General features: G+C 54.5%; 1 protein-coding gene across 4 annotated transcripts; it reads right to left on the bottom strand.

Annotated features, from left to right (window-relative positions):
• Positions 1-508: 508 nt before the first annotated feature.
• On the bottom strand, positions 509-16,841 carry PEX5 (peroxisomal biogenesis factor 5). 4 transcript variants are annotated; one of them, XM_040978834.1, is made up of 16 exons: positions 16,786-16,841; positions 16,167-16,332; positions 15,877-15,912; positions 15,465-15,597; positions 15,192-15,323; positions 8,828-8,933; positions 8,291-8,381; positions 7,828-7,938; positions 7,475-7,567; positions 7,066-7,185; positions 3,799-3,942; positions 3,545-3,615; positions 2,994-3,206; positions 2,514-2,679; positions 2,043-2,200; positions 509-1,864 (listed from the first exon to the last, which is right to left on the bottom strand). In XM_040978834.1, exons 2-16 carry the CDS (start codon positions 16,314-16,316, stop codon positions 1,663-1,665), a joined length of 1,926 nt encoding a protein of 641 aa, XP_040834768.1. In that variant the 5' UTR covers positions 16,317-16,332; positions 16,786-16,841; the 3' UTR covers positions 509-1,662. The 4 variants fall into 4 exon arrangements, with proteins under 4 accessions (XP_040834768.1, XP_040834770.1, XP_040834771.1 ...); XM_040978836.1 differs by having other exon boundaries at positions 7,066-7,161; XM_040978837.1 differs by having other exon boundaries at positions 7,066-7,155.
• Positions 16,842-18,473: the final 1,632 nt, after the last annotated feature.

The following is an 18,473-nucleotide window of genomic DNA, read 5'->3' as shown; positions in this document are numbered from 1 at the left end:
ATTCACGGTCTGGATAACCCGCTCACCTGGCTGTCCTCGAGTCTTTTTTTTCTGACCACAGATAACTATCCCCAAAACATTTATATTGATCAATACATAAACATTTGCTTGTATTTGTTTTAATGTTTTCCTTAAAATAGAAGCCCACGCAGCTAAGGCTCTTTATACCATCCCCGATAAGCGCACAAAGAAAACCTCTACAGAGGTCTAAATACTGAATAAAATATCAAAATCACCCCGTGTTTCATAACAGATCAAACAACTCCACAGACCTCTGGCAGCGTTCCCTCAGAAAGCTTGGTTGTGGGCCAGCACGTGGACCTCCTGCCAAGCACGCGGCCCCGGGAGCACAGAGACCTTGTCCGCCTCGCAGTAGCTGGCACAGTCAGCGTTCGTTAACTGGCTAGCTGGATAGTCAACATGCCGAGGAAAACCCAACAGGCAATGCGTGCCGACCGCCAGCCCAGCTCCCCACACCCGCTTCGCAAGCAGAACTCAGCCCCGTTTATTCTTCAGTCACGGTTCCATTTATTCTTCATACAAATATTTTACAGTTTTATTTTTCAATCATTTACATGTATTCATACAAAGAAAAATACATTTCAGGATGGAACTTTGGGCCCATGGTAGTTTAAAACAAAATCTCTCTGATCATTAGCTACTGAAGGTGGCAGGCGCCAGACCGGCAGTGGCGTCTCCCCACGCAGGGGCCCGGCCAGGGGCTGCCCGGCTTCCCTCAGCCTTCACCCTGTGGAGGTAATGTGGGGGAAAGTGGTCTCCCAACCCTCTCCCCTGGAAATAGTTCAAGAAGTACCACCAAAGGCTCAGGGGACACTGAACCCCCTCTCTACTCACAATTTGGCAAGATGACCATTTCTGAACCAACCAAGGAGTGTCGGGCTCAGGCCCTACTCATTGCTCATCTGAATTCACTGTGATCCCTGCCCCGCTTGCTCAGTCCTCCCTCCAAAGACCAGAGTCCCTGACCCGACCCCAGCTAGTGCCCCTGGGCAGCGCGAGTCCAGATGCTCTCTGGAGCAGCAGACCCCGGCAGCTGCACAGGATCCCATGGTGTTCGCTCCCACTTCACTGCATCAGCATCATCAATAGCATCTACACACGGCCAAGAGCGCCAACGGTGACAGAAATAACCAACTCGGCCCTACCCAGCCAAACTTGACACATGAGACAAGTCAACTGCCAACACATCCTGCCCTGGCGTCAACATGAGATGCACAGATGAAGAACTGCCTACACCAGCCGCTCAGGGACGCTGGACTGTTGCCGACTTCCAATGAAAGCAGGGGAAAGGGCAGACATGACAGATGTGGCAGACCCCATCAGAAGTGGTGGCTGATGACAATGGCTTCCCTGTATCACTGGGTCCTCCCCCAAAATGCAGCACCAGGAAAGGGCGTGATGAGCAGAGAGAAATCTGTAGCTGGACATGTGGCCCCTGAATTACCAAGGGCCTCGGGCAACACAGCTCACTTCCCCACGATCACACAGGAAACTACCCAGTGGAGACTGCGCCCCCACACAGAGGCAGCCCCCGAGGTCGCCCAGCTAGCGGCCACCCCACCAGCAGGCCCACTGCGGGGGACGGAGTCCTATCCAGAGCGGGGAGCCCTCTGGGCAGACACAGGGCACCCCATCCCACTGTCACTGGGGCAGGCCAAATAGCGCCAGGAGGGCAGGCAGATCCCGGGCGTCAGCCGCCCCATAGGCATCACTCTGGCCCAACATGGACAAGGCCAAGCGCAAGGTGCTCCAGATGTTCTCCGACATGGCGCCCCCTTCCCCCCGGGGGCCTCGGCTTTTCCGCTGCATGTTCAGGGCCTCCAGAAAGTGCTCCACAGCCTCCCTGTGGGAAAGGACGAAAGTGAGAAGCGTGTGAGGCAGGCAGGCAGGCAGGCAGGCAGGCAGGTCAGGCAGGTCAGGCGGCTTTGGGACAGAGGAGGCTGGGGCCGGCTAGAGGTGGAGCGGCTGGGGGAGTCAGGAAGAAACAGCTCCCTGGCGCCCCACTCGAGAGGGACCCTCACCGGTGAGCCCCGAGATTGATGCAGCTGATGCCCAGGTTATAGCGTGACCGGATGTAGCCAGGCTGCAGCTCCAGGGCCCGGCGGTAGGCAGCCACTGCTTCCTCGCTCTGGTTCCCGTTGGCCAGGGTGGCCCCCAGCTTATTCCACAGCAGATAGTCCTGGGGAAGGGGTGGGGAGGATGGGAACACAAGCCCAGGGGAGAATCCTGCCCCCGCCACCAGCTCCACTGCTCTGTTCAATGGATGCATGCAACCCTCCCAGCCACCTCCACAGCAACACTGCGCGTGGCGGCCACAACACAGCCTGTCCCTCCCCAGGCAGTACTCCCACCCTTCTTCCCAACCCTCCAAGGCAGCCAGTGTGCACGGAGCACCAGCCTGCATGCAATTCACTCCCGACTCCAAAAATCCCAACAAACGATTCTTCGGCAAGTTACGGGCTCCTGTCCCGAGTCTCCCTCCCGGGGCTCACATCGGGCCGGACACTGAGGGCAGCAGTGAAGCAGTCCACGGCCTTGTCATACTCCCCACTGAGGTTGAAGAGCACCCCCAAACCACACTGCACATCAGGGTCAATGGACGCGGGGTCCAGGCGCACAGCTGCCAGGAACAGCTCCTTCACTTCGAGGAACAAGGAGCTAGAAGCGGAAGAACCCACACATCAAAAAAAAACAAGTCAAAGGATGTGTCTGCTTCACAAACAACTCCTCAGAATGAGCGAGCCAGGCCTCCCAAGTGCATCAGTGCCCCGCCATTCCTCTTCCTCACCAACCCATCCTGGAAGCCCACCCCGCTGTCATCACAGCAATGCGCTGGCAGATGAAGACCCCCACACTGATCCCAGCCTTCCTGACCCACTCCTCTGCCCAAACTTGCAAAGTCAAGGTCATCTTCCTCCTGAGCACTCGGGGTGCCATCCTCCTCCACTTGTGTAGGAACCCCTCACACTCACTCAGACAGCAGAGATCCCAGGAGGCGCTTGCTGGGACCCAGGCCGGCCCCACCAGCGCCTTCTTCACCAGGCGACACCAGGTGGGCATAGGCTGGCGTGTAGCGCAGCCAGTCCCGCAGAGTTTCACAGGCCTGTCGCTGGAGGGACTCGTTGGTGAAGCTTACGGCCAGCGCCATCAGTGCTGTCCGGTTGTCTGGCTTCAGCTCCAGGCACCTGTTGACACAGGGATGGGCACGCTTGGCACCTATGATGACACTGGTACCCGTCGGCATTCTGGGATCCAAGCCAGGTTCTGAAATGCAGAGTCACGATGGCCCCACCTGCCCAACCTCCTCACATTAAGATACAGAGAGCTTCCAAGGGGAGAGTTAATAATTAAGTCACAGAGCTGAGTACAGCAACATCTTCACAGCCAGTGAGCAACGAGAAGCATTGTGGGAAAACACACCTGCTGGCAGCCAGACAGGACAGGGCATCTGGGTCCGGCCTCCCCTCCCGTGAAGACCCTCTGCGGAGCCCAGGACCGCTTCGCTCCCAGTCAGTGCACTCACCTCCGCAGGGCACTGATGGCTAGCAGTTCCTGCTCATTCTCCGCCTGGGTGGTGCCCAGATACTGCCAAGCCTGGAGAGGACAGACAGACTCCCTCAGCCGACAGTCACCCTCCACTCTGTCTCCCACTAGCTTTCCTACTCACCATCTCACTCGCTCTCTCGGGCCTCCCTGTCCCCCACCCCGCGATCTGAGACCACCACCCTCTGTGCCCTCTGGGGGCTCCCTCATCTGCAGTCAGCATAAGCCACCCACTTCCATGTGCTTGGGATCCTGCTGCACGGCAGCCTCGAAGAGCAGCACGGCATTGGGCAGGTCCCCTTCCTGGAGCCGGCGCAGCCCTTCCTCAAAAGGCTGGGGGTGATCACGCAGGGGATTGTCCTCCTCGAACTGGTAGCCCTGTGGGAAGCAGCCCGTGAGACAGTGAGGGGCGCCGTCAAGGTCAGAGCGGCAGGGATAAGAGCACAATACACCCAGACAGTGGCGGAGCCCAGAGTGTTGACGCCGGCACTGTGCTTTGCTGGTAGAGCACACCACGCCCCCGACAGTGACTTCACACCGTGTCAGGCTCGGTGGCCACCTGCTGAACCAAGCAAGCGCACACATGAGGCCATGGGGGCGGCAAGCTGATGTCTGGGAAGTCTACACGGGCCTATGTTTCTACTGCCTTGACTTTTCCCTTCTGGACAGGACGGGTTTGCTAACAGGACTGCTCGCTGTAGTGAGATCAACTCTCCTGAGCCGCTCAAAGAGCACCTGGCAAGGGTCCTCGACAACGTGGTCACATGCAAAGGAAACCCAGTCTGGAGGCAGAAGCACGACCACAGGCCACTGTGCCCTCCCAGCTGGGGGCTTCTCCTTTGGGAGGGGCGTTAACGACACCAGTGTCAGCTGGTCAAGGAGGTGGTAAAGGAAGACACAATGTTACTGGGGCTTCCTGTGTCTTGGGAGAAGTAAATAAAATATTCCTTTTCTTCAGAAGTAAATACATCCATCATAAAATATACTACAAAATGTAAAATATAAGTAGGGTCTTTTTAAATGTGGCTAAGGGCGAGTTAGAAAAATATACGTATAATATAAAAGCAGGAGACTCATCAGGAACACTTAACTCTTACAGCAACACTGGGAACTACCATCCGGGGCAGATTACTTACCACAAAGGAAAATTAAACCACCGCACAAGGGGTGTAAGAAGTGATACATCATAGGAGACACATTTGAAATAAGCGTACAAAGCATGCTCCTGGGACACAGCCACGCTCCGGAGACATCCCTGTGGCCATAAACACTCGGCAGGGAGATGAGCCTAGGCCAGGGCTCAGCAAACTTCTTCCGTAAAAGGACCAGAAAACAAGCACTTCAGGCTTGGCGGGTCTGCCACAGCTACTTAGCTCAAGCACTACCACACGCAAGTCCGACAGCACATAAACCAAGGAACAGGGCTGAGGTCCAACCAGACGTTACAGACACTGAAATTTGAACTTTATTTAATTTTCATGATTCATATTCCAACCATTCTCTCTAGCCACTCTAAGCAGCTAGAGGACCACACAGGAAAAAGCAGCAAGCAGATTTACTCCATAGGCCATAAACTGTAATGCTTTATTAGTCAGCAAAATACTTCCTGGAGCCCACGTTGTGGCACAGCAACTAAAGGCACCATCTGCAATGGGGGCATCCCGCACGCGTGCTGATCAGTGTCCTAGCTGCTCCATTTTCTTTTTGTCTTTCCTTTTCTTTTTTCTCTCCTTCCTTACTTCCTTTTTTTTGTTTGTTTGTTTGTTTTTTTTTTTTTGGTTAAGATTTATCTATTTAATTGGAAAGGCAGATTTATACAGAGAAGGAGACAGAGAGAAAGACCTTCTGTCCTCTGGTTCACTCCCCAAGTGGCTGCAACAGCTGGAGCTAAGCTGATCAGGAGAGCCAGGAGCTTTTTCCGGGTCTCCCACACGGGTGCAGGGTCCCAAGGTTTTGGGCCGTCCTCAACTGCCTTCCCAGGTAACAAGCAGGGAGCTGGATGGAAAGTGGAGCAGCTGGGACACGAACTGGCGCCCATATGGGATCTGGCACATGCAGGGCAAGTATTTAGCCACTGCACCATCATGCCAGGCTCAGCTGCTCCATATTCAGCACAGCTCCTTACTAATATCCTGGAAAAAGCATTGACCCAAGTTGTCTGAGGCCCTGCCACCCACACGGGAGGATGAGGCTCCTGGCTCATAGCCGTCATAGCTATCTAGGGAGTGAGCCGTGGATGCAAGAGGGATCGAGCTCTCCCCCCGCACCTACCCGCTGTACCACAGCACTGCCCCTCCTCCACCCCTACTCATTAGAACTCTATATGATGAACTCATCCACTGGTGAACTACAAATTAAAATCACCAGAAATAATACTTCCTGTTACATCAGACCAAATGGTTTTCAGAAATGCCCAACAAGCAAATTCCTGCACTGCCTGAAGCTAGATCTTTCGCTGACCAACAGACCCCAACTTTCTGTAAGTCAAGCTGAACCTCGCTCCCCTCTACGTCCACAGAATGCCCTTGTCCTGCCCAGCTCCAGCATCTTAGTTTCCATCTCGGAAGAAGCCATCACTACTCCATCCTGCCCCCTGCCATTCTTCCTCTTCTCCCACAGGCTTCGACTCAGGAGCTCCGTCGGCAATCACACCCCAAGACACCCCGCAACCCGCACGATATCTGTGTGGTCCAGGGAAACTCCCGAACAGACACCAGTCTCTAGATGTGCAGTGCCTGCTGCGTGCAACATCCGCTCATGCTCCAGCACTGACTTACGCTTCACAGCAGACCCTAACCTGGGCAAGGGCTCTGTGAGATTAAACTTAAAATAAGTGTATGGGCTAAGAAAAAAATAATAATAATGATAATAGTGGGGCCCACATGGTGGCCTCCACCTGCACCGTCAGCAACCCTCACGGGCGCTAGTTCGAGTCCCAGCTGATCCGTATCGGATCCAGCCCCCCGCCTATGGCCTGGGAAAGCAGTGGGGGATGGCTCCTGCACCCACAGAAGAGACGAGTTGAAGCTCCTGGCTTCAGACTGCCTCAGTTCTGGCTGTTGCAGCTGTTTGGGAAGTAAACCAGCATATGGAATATTTCTCTCTCCAGCTCTCCTTCTCTATAAATCTGCCTTTCATATAAAAATAAACACATCTTAAGAAAGGGAGGGAGGGAGAGGGAGAGAGAGACAGATCCACTCCACTAAACGAGCCAGTCACCTCTCCAATGTGTCCAGCCCAACTCCCAAGCAGCGCTCACCCACCCCAGTCCTTACAGTTCACAGACATCATGTCACTGCACTGCCACTGTTAGGCGAGGACAGCCTTCCTAACCTTTCTACCCGAGAATAAAGTCCACCAGCAGTTACCAGGGGAGGACAGGGGCCAGGGAGACTTTCTTCTTTCCACAGCAAGAGACTCAGGAAAATTAACAGGAGTCAGTGTCCTTCAACTGCCTCACTCACAGCGCACTCTGAAACCTGGAAAAGCTCGGGTCCTCACCTTATCGTAGGAGGCAGAAGTGAGGTCATCGTAGTCAGAGAGCCAGGGGTGAGCCTCCGCATCCCGTTTGGCCATCTCCTCCAACTCTGCCTGCAACTTGTCCCAGAAATCGACATCAGACTGCAAGGAAGGGAAGGCAGGTAGACATGGGGGATCCTCCACGGCCGCCCCGCCCACCCAACCCTGCAACACTATTTGAGAGTCCTCTGGAGAGCTCTCTGAAGATTCCCAGATCCTACAGTCTGATGTGAGACCTGGGAACCTGCATTTCTGAGAAACACAGCTGACCCAGGTGCCCGAGGAAGCAAAACATTGACCACTCGGACACTGACACACCCGACTCTCTCGGGACGGTGGGACACGCTTTCTCCTTTGCAGGCGCGTCAACTCCTGCACCATCCGCTCTCACCTCTATGGCTGACTTCGCTCGTTCAAACTCCATGTCGAGGGCAGAGTTGTTCACCGGTCTTGCAAACTGGTCAACCCAGGCATCTGAAGTGCCCTGTGACAAAGAAAGAAGATCACCACTATCAACAACTACTAGGAACTTCCCACCACTCAACACACATCACATACCCATTCAAAACCACCAGCCTGGGCACTTCGGAGACCATTCTCAGACTCTCCCCTCCCACACGGGACCTGGCTGCTACCACAAGCCAGCAAGAAAACCCCTTCCCTAGCGGGGCCCGCTGGACACTGACCCCAAGGCCTGGGGCGCTGGCTGCCTCTGCAGGGGGATGGGAAGTGACCACAGCCTACCTGCTGCTGTATAAACTCTGCTGCCCACTGTTCTGCCTGAGCTCGGCCCGACCCTGCCACCGACTCCAGGGACACCTGGCCCTCGCCAATCTGCCGCACGAATTTCAGGAACTGGGGCACAGAGACACACACACAGGCCACTTGGGAGAGGACCTGCTGGTGTCCTCTCCACACTCAGCCACACCCAGTGGGGGTCCTGCACTTGGGTCTCCCCCTGCCCAGCTCCAGCTACACACAGGACAGGTGCTGAAGACCCCAGAAAAGCAGACAGTGTCCAAGAAAGGGGTTTCTGGCTCTAAAGGGTGCTCAGGCCAGAAATGACAGGAAGAAGACAGAAGAAGTATGGGGCACAAGAGAGTGGGCAGTAGACCCGTGACCTCATTTCTTCCTCTGAAAACCAAATGCAAGGCCCTCGCCTTCCAAGACCAGCTTCTGGGCCCAGCAACAGCGGGACGTGGCTCACCTCCGAGTTAGCCAACTTGGGATCATCCACCTTGGCCACAAAGTCACTGGCTGTGTGCTGCAGATCCTCCTCAGGATGATACTCATCATGCCTGGGGCAGGAAAGGACACACCTTCACCCACTCGTCTGCCCGCACTGCACGGGGCACCTCTGGGCACCAGCTCCCACGGGTGCACTGGGTCTGGCCTCACGCTACCTAAGCCGACCGACACTGATGTAAGATATCTGAACAGAAGTCAGAGGGCTTCCTCTTACTATCCCTTTCCAAAGGAAGGAAAAAACAATAACAGGTTCAAATGAGAAGGAACAAGACACGCAGCACGATCTTTTGGCAGGACTGCTGGCATCCTTCACCTGTTTTTGAAATGTTGAGTTATAGGGGTCTAACATAAATGAACACCTTAAAGAATAATGCAGAAAAAGAGGGGACTGAACGTTGGCTTGGAAATGCAGAGGGTAGAGAGGCTGGGGAAGCTGTCCGCATCTGGACTGCTTCCACAGGGCAAGGGGCAGGGGGAGGGTAGGGAGTGGACTCACCACCGGTCGGCCGCAGCTGCTCCCTCAGGCTCCCCCAGCCACAGCTTCTCCTCGGACTGCTCCAGGTACTCCTCAGCCCAGCGGGCAGGAGACACAGACAAGGGGTCTGCAAGCAGCAGGTGACCCAGAACTCAGTGTGACACTGGGCAGAGGGCTACACTCCAACAGCCCTCTTCCCCACGCTCAAGCAGACACAACTGCAGGGGCTTGCTCCCAGCCCGTGAGTCAGAAGGAAACTGTCAATTCTCAACATCTTGTGCAATAGCCGATTCAAGCCCAAGGGCTGTGGGGTGAAAATGTACTGACACGTGGGAACGGGAGAAGACCTTCCAGGGTCATAATGTCCTCCTACAAGGGGGAAGAATCCGAAGGCAAACTCTTTGATCTTGAAGTACAGGAGGCCTCAATCAGAAACAGCAAGTACTGGGGCATCTTCCCTCCTCGAGGAGAATGCAGAGAAACAGCAAGGAGCTATGGGAGAACAGAAGACGTGCCTCTCTTCTCTAACCAAACCTCCTGCTACCTGCAGCTCCCCCATTCCAGCAACTGGACATGCCTTCCATGAGAACCTGACATGCGAAAGCGAGGCTAGAACTGAAGATACGTGGGCATGCTATTCCCACGCAGTGCTCTGAAATGTCACATACAAACATCAAAGTACATAATGGGCACCTAACCCAGGTGTACCAGTGGACTCCGAGCTCCAGCCCAGGCACAGCAGTTACCTCCCCCCTCCCCGGGCTCTTATCTGAACCCAGCCCCCGAAGGCAAGTGCTAGGCTAACATCTGTAGCTTAGGATAAGTTTTGAGCAGCTGAGGTTTTCAGTCTAATGCAACACATTATCTCAGATGATGACAAAGGGCACTTCCCCCACCCAACAAAAGATGAAGCTATCAAGGCAACAAACAGGGTGGGGTGTCAAGCTGCTTCTCCACAGCCAGGACGCCAGAACTTTGCCCTTGACTATCCAGGGGTCATCGCGCGCATGCATACACACACACACACACACACACACACCCCCACCCCCACCCCCAAGGACCTGAGCAGTAAGTCTGCAGACACAGCACACCTGCAGGGTTCCATCCCAGTGGGAAGCTGGGTGTAACTGGAACAGGCGGAAGGCAGATCTCTCCCCTTAGCACTGACATGTAACAATCTATTCTGCTTTAAGTGAGACTCTGCCTGAATAATTTCAACAAAGTGATTTCTGGGAAAATGTCAAAATTACCAAAAAAAAAAAAAAAAAAAAAGGAAGACTCCAGGGCCTCACAATACACACGCCCAGATGTCAGTCAGTCATCTAGGATTAATAAAAGGTGTGCTTGCCAGCTGTTTTTTGGTCACAGACCCTGAGGACTCTCAATGATGACATCCACTGCTTCCGCTGGCCCACGCACGCACGCATGCAGACGGAAAAGGAGACACTTAGCCCTTCCCCAGGCTTCCTAACACCTCCTGGTGCCTGGGTCCAGTTCATTCAAGGCTAAGAACCAGTCCTGCCTCCTTCCTCTCCAGTGACTCCCTGCGCAAGTCTCAGGGACCACATGCTCGCTCAGTTACAAGACCATGGTCTGGGCACGCAATTCCCATGGGGAGCAGCAACAGCGAAAACTCGAGGTGCCTGGACTTCACCGCAGACATCGGGAGAGTAAAAACTCCAGAGGTAAGAAGACTTGTCCTCAAGCCGTTCCCGTCTGGCCACTCTAGCCACAGGCTCCAGAATCTTACCAGCAGTAGGCACCACCTCTAACAAGGAACCAAATAAAATGACAAAAACCTAACACTTGGACTTCATGATCTTGTATAGAGTAAATCTTAAAGAAAACTGTCTAGGTCACAAGTTTCCTGGTTAGAACCATCAGCCTGGACTTCCAATTCAGGAGTTCACCTTGGGGTGGGTGTGTGGCACCGTGCGTTAAAACTGCCAGAATCCTGACTGCTGCCTGGAGTCCTGAATACTCTGCTTCCAATCCAGCTCCTCCCAGTGTGCCCGGAAGGGCAGTGGCTGATGCTGCCTAAGTATCTGGAGCCCAGCCCTCACCTAGCTTTAGCACAGGTGTTGTGGGCATTGGAGAAGCAAATCAGTGGACAGAAGACATCTCTCTCTTTTTGCCTTCCAAGTAATTTAAAAATAAAGAATACTCACCTTGTTGCATGCATATCTATTCTACCTAGACCATCTACCTCAAGCTCAAAAATCAAAAGCTGACAGCTTCCCACCCTTCTCCATCCAAGTGCCTGTCCGCTAGATAGCACCGTGGCCAAGAAGGCAGGCTCCGACAGTCAGCTTCCCACACTCAACCCCAACTCCACCACTCTTCCTTTAACCCCCAAGTTTCCATTTCCTTATCCGCAGAAACAGATAGCAAGAGCCACCTCACAGGACTGCCATGAAGACCAACGCTCAAAGTCACAAGTGTCAGCTCGTCATGAGCTGTCTGCTTGCGGCAAACCCACAGCGCCGGAGAACTCACCACCGCGAGCCTGTCACTGTTCCATCCCCGCCACCACAGGGGGATCGCTCCCGTCACTGTCCTGCTGTCTCCTGCCTGCCCGGCAGAGCCCTGGCTTGTCCCCTCCCGTGAGGACCATCTCACGCACAGGGACCGCATCAATGGCAGCTGTCTAAATTCAAGGAGCCTGAGCCGAGCAAGCACAAGATAGGGAACCACTCAGCGCAGAAGCCTTGGGTGGGATGGGGGATCACACCAGCAAATGGGAAAGAAGAAAAAGCGACCTTCAGGTGATGGGGACCAGCCCTTTCCCTTGCCGGTGCTGCCTACACAAACCTGCACACCTGATAAAACCGCACACTATTCACATGCATATGTAAGCGCATGCAGACCAGTTAATGCTGTAACCGGATTTCACCCACAGCAATTCCTTGATTGGGCTATTATGCCTACCTAAACTATAAAGTGTTAGCATTATGGCAAACTGAAAGCCACACGAAACGGTCCTGTCTATTTTTCTTTTCTGCCATTTCCAGTGAACATGGTACTTATTCCTAAAATAAAATTAAAATCAAAGACTGCCGAGGCCGGCATCATGGCACACCAGATGAGCTGACTCCTGACACACCAGCACCCCTCACCAGCACCCCTCCACGAGTGCTGGCACGGGGCTCGGCTGACTGCTACTCCAGCTCCCCACCCAGCCGCCTAGCAAAGCAAGGGACAGCCCAGAACTTGGGTACGTGCGAGACCGGGATGCTCCCAGCTTTGGCATTCCAGCTGTTACAGCCAGGAAGTAAACAAATTAATGGAGCTCAATAAATACCTAAAAATGTTTTTGAAAATCAGTTTTTAAGTTTCATTCCAAACTTGATTCTACGATCTTGGTGGGAATTTCAGAAGCATGAGAACAGGGAGATAACCTCTGGCTTCAAAGCAATACTTAGCGACGAAGCCACAGTCAGCCCTCGCCACACCAGCCACAAATGCTGCTTTTGAGGCTAATGTAAGCTGCCCTTTCTCCCAAATCTTTAATTCAATGACCAAGTCCTATCAAAGCAGCACACTCCTGGAGCCTGAAGGCGGCTCCAAACCCAGCCTCCCTCCCAGCCCCTCCCGTCCCGCCTCTCTGGAGCAGAAAGTTCCAGAAGAACACGCAGACTGCAAGAAGAGATTTCCAAAGAGCATTCAGCAAGCGAGAAAGGCCTAGGAGCCTTTTAAAAAATATTCTACACGTGCAGGCTAAGGAAGGTCTCTGTACACAGTCTCCGCGGTCAGAGTTCTGAAGTTGCAGCTTCATGCGAAAAACGCAAAGCTTCTACTTGGGACACGATCTTTGCCACAGCTCAAGTTTACTGAGGTAACTCCCAGAAGATTCTCAACTGCAGCATGGCCATGAACGCGGGGCCTGGCGCCAGACAGGCAGGAGTCCAAGCATCGTCTCTGACACAGAATGGCTTGGGACAAATCCCCGTTTCCTCGTCCATAAAACGTGACTTCCACGCTTCATGATTCTAAGGTCGGCAATACCTCTAAGCGGCTCGTGAGGATCAATAAAGGGGTTTAACATAAAGTGCCAAACGCTGTCAAGGAAAACATGGTCCCTACTATCCCCTCCAACTTCAGCATACGGCTGGGAAAGGAAGAAAGTGACACACAGCTTTCACTAAGAGGTTGGGGTTTGTTTTTGTTGCTGGTTTAGACTTTAGCCTTTCCCTTTGCCACCATTCAGACAGGCCTAAGGGATGCAATGAGCAAATATGCTTTCAAAGGAAACTGAGGCTGAGTCCCTTTAAAAAGAGCAAGAAAAAGATAGCTAAACTGCAAGACAGTCTGCTCACAGTCTGGGATCATTCAAAGTCGGGGCTGGGACTCAACTGGCTAATCCTGTACCTGTAAATGCCCGCACCCCATACACACGCTGGTTCATGTCCTGGCTCTTCCACTCCCCATTCAGCTCCCTGCTTATAGCCTGGGAAAGCAGCAGGGGATGGCCCAAGTTCTTGAACCCCTACACCCATGTGGGAGGCTACAAAGATGCTCCTGGCTCTTAGCTTTGGATCAGCTCAGCTCTGGAGGGTGAGGGAATACCAGCAGACAGGAAAAAACTTGTCTCTCCTCCTCTCTGTAAATCTGCCTTTTTCAATAAATCTTTAAAAACAAAGACAAAAAAATCTGGGTCCGGCACAATAGCGTAGTGGCTAAAGTCCTCGCCTTGAATGCACCAAGATCCCATATGGGCGCTGGTTCTAATTCCAGCGGCCCCACTTCCCATCCAGCTCCCTGCCTGTGGCCTGGGAAAGCAGTTGAGGATGGTCCAAAACCTGCACCCACGTGGGAGACCCAGAAGAAGTTCCTGGCTCCGAGCTCCTGATTGGCTCAGCTCCAGGTGTTGTGGCCACTTGGGGAATGAATGGGCGGACAGAAGATCTTCCTCTCCGTCTCTCCTTTGATCTGTAAATCTGACTTTCCAATAAAAATAAATAAATCCTTTTAAAAAAATTTTAACTCCACCAAGAACAAAGCTGTATTGTCACCTGAGCAAACTGCTTAACATATAAACCACAGTTTTTCTATCTACAAACTAGAACCAAAAACACTAACTCCACTAGGGTTCTCATGAGGATTAAACAGACAAGACACTAAAAACATCACACAGAGTCCAGAGGAAGGCAAACAGAGTCCACTGTTATTGCTAACTGCTGTCATGATAGCACAGCCTGTCCCCTCCAAGGCCACACACAGTAGGTGTCACAGGAGAGACTGGTTCTAGTCACCTCCTAGGAACACTGAAATCTGCAGGTGCTCAAGTCCCTTAGACAATGACAAAGTGTTTGTATAAACACAGTCTCTAGAAGTTGACCAGAAGCATGTATTATGAAAAGACTAACGACGAATCTCAACTCCTTTTGTGTCAAAAATGAACATAGCCTCCAATTCCTTTTTTTTTTCCCATGAACTTTTAGGTGCCATTGCATAGCCAATGCATACACGCCCGTACACTCAGGTTCCCTGCAGATGACTTGCAATACCTAACACAACATTGCTGGATGCACAGCTGCTGCCCTGTGTTGTTTAGAAAATACAAGGGTCAATGCCTCCACCTGCGGCCCCAGCATCCCACGTGGGCCTCAGCATCCCACCTGCGGCCCCAGCATCCCACATGGGCCCCAGCATCCCACCTGCGGCCCCAGCATCCCACATGGGCCTCAGCATCCCACCTGCAGCCCCAGCACAAGTCCCAGCTGCTCCACTTCCCATCTAGCTCCCTGCCAATGAACCTGGGAAAGCAGTGGAGGGATGGCCCACATGGGAGACCAGGAAGAAGTTCCTGGCTCCTGAGTTCAGACCAGCCGGCTTTAAGCGTTGCAACTCTTTGGGGGAGTGGACCAGTTAATGAAAGATCTCTTTCTCTCCTTATTTCTCTCTTAACTCTTTCAAGCAAAAATAAATAAATAAGTTTGTAAAAACAAAAAAGTAAATGACAGGAAGAAAAATAAATGAAAAAACAAACATTCACATGTTCAGAATACAGAAGATTTCCCCAAATATTTCCCACCCATAGCTGGCTAAGTCCAAGGCCGTGGCACGCAGACACACGAGGCCTCTGAAATCCACAAGCCACTCTCGAAGGTCCCAAGTCTATTCAAGCTGCGTGAAAGCCAGAGTTCCAGCGAGCGTGCTAAGTGTTTCTTCCTGGGCATCCAACGCACACACGCTGAACGCCGGAAACAAAGGTTCGCTAACCAGGAAGGAGCCCTCGCCCCTTGCTCTCCCTCACACACGAAAGCGGGTCAGGAGACCAGGGAAGTCCAGGCAACGGAGACATGCTGAAATGCTCCGACAAGTTACAGAAACGTACAGCACGCGGCCCCAAAGGCGCCGGTCCCGACGCTGCCATGGGTCTCACCTGTAACCTCCGCAATGAACTCCTGGGACCAGTCGGTCTCGTTGTAATCCTGACTTACATCCACAGCATCGCCCGCCGCGAGAAACTCCTGCGCCCAGTTCTCAGATAAGGCCAAGTCGGCCACACCTGGGGCTGCAAAGAGACACAGGCCCGAGACAGACGGGTAAAAAAGGCTTGTCATTTCTTTATACCTGACAGCAAACTAGGCCTCCTGAGGTCTCCCTTCCTGTGTCCTGCCGCCAGCCGCCCTCCACACCCAGACCCTGCGCCCACCTCGCTGTGGGGCCTGGCGCAAGTTGGACTGTTCAATTTCCTGCATCTCTGCCAGCAGGTCGTCCATCTTGAAGGTCTGGGGGGCACGGGACACCAGCGGGGCATTCTGGTCCTGCAGGAATTCGGCTACCAACTAGCAGAAGAGAAGGGGAAAGGAGCCCCCCTCGTAAGTGTCCAGAGGCCCCGACCGACCGACGGACATGGACCATCGGGACCCGTGGGAGACAGTAGAGCAAAGCCAGGAAAGGGAAAAGATACAGGTCCATTCACACACACACAAAAAAAACTACAGATGTGGAAGCTGAAACAGCAGACAAGTCATTTGGTCAACAAGAGTTCAAACACTGAAACATGGGTGCAAAACACAAGAAATCAAAACGGGGGTGTAGAAAAAAAAGCTAACTTTATGTACCTCATCTTCGGAGGCCACTCCCAAAGGCTTGGAAACCTAAGGCAGAAAGGACACACGTTGTGATTCGGTGATGGAGGCCACAGCCCACAAGGCAGTCAACGTGTTAGCTCTACCATTTATATGACCTTGGGCAAGTCCACAGCCTGCTGGGCCTCAGCTTCCCCATCTGGGAAATGGGCGTCTTTTATCCACCACCTGCACAGCACCCTCGTTAATAACAGGTAACCGCTACTGCACTACAGAGAGGGTAGCCATCCCTCAGGGAGCCAAGGGGCCCTCGGTCCACTCACCTCAGAGGAGGAGACGGGGGCTCCCGGGGGCCAGGGCCCAGGCCTCAGCCCCTCCTGCCGCAGGGCCTTGTCCTGCGTGAAGTGTCCCGCCAGCTTCATGAGCGGGTTGGCGCCCCCGCACTCGGCCTCCACCAGCTCCCGCATGGCCATGGTGACCGCCAGCTCCCTGGGGGAACAGCGAGCTCGCCTGAGCCGGCCCCTTGCCCGCCCCCATCTCAGCCAGGGGCGCAAGGGCCGCCCTCCACCCCTGAGCTGCTCCTCCCGTGCGGGTGCTCCGCTGTCAGAGCCACAGGTAACCTGCCCTCCAGCCGCTTGCCCCGGGATGTGGGGTCAGGAGGGCGGACTGGCCCAACAGCCGCCCCCCCACGATGGGGCCCGGACCCCAGCAGGGTACGGGGTAGCCTTCACCAGCCGGGCTTTAAACAGGACACAGCGGCCGGCCGAGGGAGCGTGAGGACGCCACCGCACCGCAAAGGCCCAGCCCTGCGCCCCTACACACCCGGGGGAAGGGGGCCATCCAGCGCCCGCCCGAAGTCACCTGAGCCCCTCCCCGGCCCTCCCAGCTCGCGCCCGGACGCGCGAGGCCACCCCGGGAGTCGGGGGCCACCGGGGCTCGTACCCGCTCGGGGCCCAGAGCTGCCCGCCGCTCGACCCGCCCGGGCACCTGGTGCGGGCCGAGGGGAAGGGGAGCGCAGGGGGCGGGGCGCCGGGGCGGGGCTCGGCCTTAAAGGGGCCGCGCTGCGGAAGCGCACTGAGGGGGCGTGGCCTGCGGCTGCGACGGCGTCACGTGACCGGAGGAGCGGCGCCGCGAGACTTTAAAGGGATAGAGCACCTTAAAGGGGAAACTTGAAGGATCGTGGATGCTGGGGTTTTGTTTTTGAGGGAATGCTCAAAGATGAAAACCAAGAGGCTTCCCCAGGCTTAGGGGACAAACCGACGGCGCGGAATTCAGGGCTGAGCTCACTCTGGCTCTTCTCTGGGGGCTCCCTTAGGGACCCCTTAGTCCTTCATGGCATCTGTACCCCTAGCTAAATTAGAGATGGCTGATCTTCCCAAACCCCAGTAAAAAAAATAATAAAGCCCCCAACACTAAGGGTCGTGGGAGTCCAATGTAGGACCTTCTTCGGACTGCCGATGCCTGGCCTCCTTCCAAATCGTCCCTCAGTGGGGCAGTGTCCCAGTCTCCAGGAGACCTGACCCCTATTCCTCTACGTAATGGGATAAATTGCACCGCAGTATGACAAATTCCGGAGACGAAAATAGGGTCCGACGCATCCCGAGCCTCGGCTGGTCCCGTGCAGGGAGGGGTGGTGAGTCACGGCTGTCCCTCCTCCTCCCCCATCACTGGTCAAGGTCACCCTGGTGCCATTCATTCCCACGGTTCCAGAAGGAAATGGGAACCTGAGCCGCAGGCTGCACCATCTGCCCGAGTTCAAAGCTCAAGGTTCCCGAGAAAACAGGCCCGGATCCGAGACCCAGGCGGCCCCGACGTCCTGAAGGAGGACCGCAGGGCTTCAGGGTTGCCAGGACGCCCTACAGGAGGACCGGAGGGTGCCTAGCCTTGGACGCCACCGGGCGGGCAGGTGGACACCAGGTGGCGCCCCGGGCCAGCCTTGCTCCCGGGCTGTCCTGCAGGTGTCAGGCAGGGAGTCCCGTAGCCGGTCAGAGCCGCTGGCGTGAGAGACGTGTGAGGGCCTCCCGCTTCTCACCGCCTGGCCCACGTAATGGAGATGATCCCGGCCCCCCTGCCACAGGCTGCCCTCCAGCCGAAGGAGCCTGAGAGCCTCTCAGCCGAGCCACACCAGGGAGAAAAGGTGCACGCTTGACAAGAGACCCCCGTTCCGCTCAGACGTCAGAGACCATCAGGCGAACCAGAGGGCATTGTGGAATGGTTACCGTTAGCCACAAGTGCCGAAACATACCTTCTGAGCACTGGGGCTTTCGGTATTCGCACCTCTACGAAGTAGGTCAACAATCCCACTTCACAAGGAAGTCTTGCCCCAAACAGCATCAATCAACTTGTAACTTCAGCTACCTGTCCCATTGTACAGCACTTTGCAATTCTTAGGGGAGGCTTATGTAGAAACTCTAGAGAGAGGTGTTTTTATGTATTTATTTTATTTTTATTGCAAAGTCAGATATACAGAGAGGAGGAGAGACAGAGGGGAAGATCTTCCATCCATTGATTCACTCCCCAAGCGGCCACGACAGCTGGAGCTGCAGAAATCCAAAGCCAGGAGCCAGGAGCTTCTTCCAGGTCTCCCACGCAGGTGCAGTGTCCCAAGGCTTTGGGCCGTCCTCGACTGC

Source organism: Ochotona curzoniae, unplaced genomic scaffold, assembly GCF_017591425.1.
Source record: "Ochotona curzoniae isolate NIBS_2020 unplaced genomic scaffold, NIBS_Ocur_1.0 contig_2927, whole genome shotgun sequence".
NCBI classification, from domain to species: domain Eukaryota; kingdom Metazoa; phylum Chordata; class Mammalia; order Lagomorpha; family Ochotonidae; genus Ochotona; species Ochotona curzoniae.
The sequence above is the reverse complement of the archived record's forward strand: the minus strand, read 5'-3'. Positions and strand labels throughout refer to the sequence as shown.